We start from the raw sequence: 4,612 nt of genomic DNA on the forward strand, positions 1-4,612 counted from the left end.
AATGTACCTGTCAATGCCATAGCAGTGCTGTTATTGCTTCAAAATGATGGTGCAATTTCAACCACACTCCCTTTCCTTGTTTTTCCATGCTGACCTCACATGCACTCTTGATCTCCAGCCCATCTTTCTCCTCAGAACTTTTTATTGTCCGGGACAAATCTTTATTTCCAATTTTACGATGTATAAGCTTAATTGCTATGCAAAGCTTGTGAAATTCTGTGAAACCGCTGCCAATTGTTCTAAAAGTTTAGGCTGTTAGATGAAAGCGTGATTAAATATTTTAATTATTCTTATCAAATATTATTTTCCGCCATTGCGATGAAAAAGGAAATTGTTCTTCTTGGAAAATACTTCTCGTCAGTAAGTGACGAGCGGCCAAGACTGGAAGGGATCTATTGGGGGCAGGTTGGCATCCGGTGGCGGCATTGGCAAACGACAGCGCCGGCCACCCTAATGACCGCATAAACGTGCTATGCTCACTCCTTCACGTAGCCCTACCTATCTGTCAAAGGGAGAGAACGGATTTGGTTTCTCCGTTTATGTAAGGCTACCGAGGATCAAGATTTTGGTGCAGGTTGAAGACGGGCCCCTTTTTGCCGACACGAGAGAGGGTCCACAGAGAGTAATTTCACGAAAAAAGTTCCAGGGATTCTGCAAAATCTTGGGTCCAGGAATCGTCCGACTTGAGAAAATGACAATGGTCCCGTAAAGTCTTTTCAGGTTTAGTAGTGGTTCAGGCTGAATAAGCAACCGCCAGTTTCATATGATTCACGCCATGGCCAGATGGATGGCCCAACACATTCCAACATCAGAGTGAAAAGATGCTTGAGTTCCCATCCGGGGTCGTCGATTTGATCCTTGATTCTCCTTTCTTCGTTGCAAGAGGCGTGCTTTCCGAGCCACAAATTATTCCAATCACATTTTCTCCCTGAGTGCCTCCTTGTGTGTGTGTGTGTGGCTAAGCAGCATGAGATGTTCGGTGCGGTGTCTGAACTCGTGGGAGTTACTTTCGTTTCGTGAAAAATGAGCGACTCGGGAAATGTTTTCCTAGAAATGATGGCTTGCATCACTTGAAATTATAGTCATTGAAGAATGTTTCTATTATCGACGACACTTCATGTCTACACATCTTCACGGACGTTCTGTGAATGATACGAGCTATCGCTTTAAAAAGGATATTTTTCAAATCGGTCATTTTTCGCAAAACAAACATAGCCTGAAAAGATGTCGTATCTGCCGGTTCGGTTCTTTTGCCAACTATAGGCTGATACATGGTAACTTTCTATCAACAAATCCAAGCAAGACTCTCTTCTTTTCCTCGATTAAATTACCGTGCTATCACTCAAGTCACGGGGGCCATCTTCAGCACATGGGAGCTATGTTCCCTTTTATGTTACAATGCAATGATTATGAAGATTAGTGCATTTAGATTTATTTATGCCCGCCGACTGTTTAATTGTCTACTGTGAGCTCGTTTTGCAACTTGAAAGTATGCACATAATCGGAAGCATAGGTCGTCTAGTATTTGCAAATTTGAAGTTGATGTTGGCGTCTTGTCCTTGTTAAGTTCATGAAAAATGTGAGAGCTTTGAGGAAATTTATAGCCTGACTCTCTCCATTAGAATTCAATATCCTCTGATGTGTTCAAAATCTCGCGTATTGCAAAAAAGAAAATATGAAAAAAGAATGTAATGAGCAGATAGAAATGATCAATGAGTGCATCATTTTGCTTACAATGATATATGTGTGAAAATAGATTCTGGAAATCATGTCAAGATATGAAAAGTGTTGTTGAAAATCTAAATTGCGAGACGCTTTTCCATACTTTCCGCATTCAGTTCTAGCTATTTTCAAACTTTTCGATCGACCTGAACAAAGGGAGGCAAAATACCTTTGCCCAACGTGGAATACATCGTACAATCGTTTGCCCTATAAATTAAGACCCTGTCGATTGAGAAACACAGTTAAATTTCCAATGAAAATGGAGGATGAGCTGCATAGAGCCCATGTTGTGGTTCTTCCATACCCCAGCCAAGGCCACATCAACCCTCTCCTCCAATTCGCGAAGCGTTTGGCTTCCAAAGGACTCAAGGCCACACTAGCCACAACTCGCTACACAGTCAAGTCCATCGATGCTCCAAACGTCGGGGTCGAACCCATATCCGATGGGTTCGACAAGGAGGGGTTTGCTCAAGCCCGGAACACAGCCGCCTTCCTCAAGTCGTTCGAAGAACACGGCTCGAGAACATTGTCTCAACTTATCGAGAAGTACTCGAGCACCAACACCCCCGTGGCTTGCGTGGTCTACGACTCCTTCTTCCCGTGGGCTCTCGATGTGGCTAAGCAACATGATATATTCGGTGCGGCATTCTTCACCAACTCGGTCGCGATTTCGAACATATTCTGCCGGTTACACAGTGGATTGCTCAAACTGCCGCTTGAGTTACATGACGGGGCACTTTTGGTTCCCGGCTTGCCTCCACTGAACTCGCGGGACATCCCGAGTTTTATTCGGTTGCCAGGAAGCCACCCTGCTTACTTAGCCATGAAGTTAAGACAGTTCACTAACACAGACAAGGCTGATTGGATTTTTGGAAACAGCTTTGAGGCATTAGAATACGAGGTATGGGAAATTCACATGACAAACATTGCTATTGTCCTCCTAATTCTCTTGCACATTGATTTGAGTTTCGTCTACCACATGGTGGTCGATCAGGTTGTAAGGTTGAACCCTCTTTTAAGATTAAGTATAATACAAAAATCCGTTCCACTAAGAATCTTGAGTGCGATCAATTCGTGTGCCGGATAAATATCTTCATCTTTCTAATTAAGTTCTTTGTTATGCTTATGTTTCTAGGAAGCAAAGAGCATATCAGACGTTTGGCCAGCAAAGTTGATCGGTCCGATGGTCCCGTCTACATACTTGGACTGTCGCCAAGACAAAGACAACGCGTACGGGGCGAGCTTATGGAAGCCAGTAAGCTTCGAGTGCATCAATTGGCTCGAGACGAAGCTGCCTAAATCGATCGTATACGTCTCCTTCGGAAGCATGGTTTCGTTGACGCCGGAGCAGATGGAGGAGATCGCATGGGGACTAAAGGAAAGCGGCTTCCCATTCCTATGGGTGGTGAGGCCTTCCGAGCTCGATAAGTTACCACAAGGGCTGGGAGAATCGGTTCAAGAAAAGGCCATGATCGCCACGTGGTGCAACCAATTGGAAGTCCTGGCACACCGAGCCACGGGGTGCTTCGTGACGCACTGCGGGTGGAACTCGACCCTCGAGGGGCTGAGCATAGGGGTCCCGATGATTGGGATCCCCCGGTGGGCCGACCAATGGACCAATGCCAAGTATGTGGAGGAGATTTGGGGAGTGGGAGTGAGGGCCAGGGAGGATGAGGAGGGAGTGGTGAGGAGAGAGGAGGTTTCGAAGTGTGTGAACGAGGTGATGAGAGGGGAGAGAAGCGACGAGATGAAGAGGAACGTAAGGAAATGGAGGGAATTCGCTAAGGAAGCGATCGGCGAAGGTGGGAGCTCCGACCGCTGCATCAGTGAGCTCGTGGAACGTTTGACGTCTCATGTGAGCGGAGGCAGGCAAGTGGGTTGAGGGGTCATTGTCATTGTCAAGTCTCAGATTCAATGATTGATTCTAACGTCTTTTCATGTTCTCTATCGTTTGTCGGCATTGTCATTTGCCGTTTCCTTTGCTTGCTGTCCACTAATTTCATCTATGAAATGGACAACTAAATTCGAAAGCATTACAACTTTGAAATTGTTGCCTTTTACTTCTTAACATCGGCACCATTTTGTACTGGAAAGTTACATATTGCGTCCTACTTATAGCTTCTAACAAACCCGTAGTAAATAGGTGGGCGGAGACTCTTTAGATTTTTTTAAATGAATAAATATGAAAATTAAAATCGTGACAGGTAATACTTGGAATGTCGTTCTAACGAGCCATAAGCATTCGCATTTTGCTTAGTCTTCCACACGAAGCATAAGCATTCGCAAAGCTTCGAACAGGTATGCAGTCGAACTAGGGAGAATTAGTTCCTTGTGTCTACAAAAGGAAGAATAAAAAAAAGGAAGGTGAAAATTGACTAAAGCGGGTTATATAATGGATTCCAGGAAAACCTAATGATGGTGGAACCGGAGCGAATGAACAAAGAAGGTCGCGCGAGTCACGAAATCAAAGAGAAAGAGAGAAGAGACCGGCGAACAAAGACCAAAGTGGACTAAGCCTAATAATCTATTCATTAAATGGGTTGAAAGTGGATTTATAATAGATTCACCAGAAGCCATCTGTTATGGGTTTTAACTTTAAAACCAGCTATAATCCATATTTCAAGTTTAAAGCGATCAATTTAAATAAATATAGGTTAGAATATGAGTTTTTGACCATATTTTGACAGCTTTCTTACTAAAACTCATGTGCAATAATTCAAGCCGATTAACACAAAGGCTTTATACCATTCCCACTGAAATGATATTTTATTTTTATTTTCTAGCTTTCAAGTGTATATGTTGGTTTTTCAATTTTTTTCGCGAGCAAATACATCAACCTCTTTTGAAGGAAATAAGAGAAAAATCATATTTACATATATAGCTCCATAAT

At 43.4% G+C, this 4,612-nt stretch overlaps 1 protein-coding gene across 1 annotated transcript; it reads left to right on the forward strand.

The window, feature by feature from the left end:
* Nucleotides 1-1,933: 1,933 nt before the first annotated feature.
* LOC115756430 (UDP-glycosyltransferase 74B1) lies at nt 1,934-3,787 on the forward strand. The gene is made up of 2 exons (XM_030696206.2): nt 1,934-2,623; nt 2,858-3,787. The coding sequence occupies exons 1-2, from the start codon at nt 1,976-1,978 to the stop codon at nt 3,602-3,604; spliced, it is 1,395 nt and encodes a 464-aa protein (XP_030552066.1). The 5' UTR covers nt 1,934-1,975; the 3' UTR covers nt 3,605-3,787.
* Nucleotides 3,788-4,612: the final 825 nt, after the last annotated feature.

Source organism: Rhodamnia argentea, chromosome 6, assembly GCF_020921035.1.
Source record: "Rhodamnia argentea isolate NSW1041297 chromosome 6, ASM2092103v1, whole genome shotgun sequence".
NCBI lineage: Eukaryota > Viridiplantae > Streptophyta > Magnoliopsida > Myrtales > Myrtaceae > Rhodamnia > Rhodamnia argentea.

Excerpts from the sequence above, each read along its gene's own strand:
- LOC115756430 (XM_030696206.2), top strand. The coding sequence starts at position 1,976 with ATGAAAATGGAGGATGAGCTGCATAGAGCCCATGTTGTGGTTCTTCCA. Across the intron at positions 2,624-2,857 it reads TTGAGGCATTAGAATACGAG|GAAGCAAAGAGCATATCAGA; the intron begins GTATGGGAAATT and ends TTATGTTTCTAG.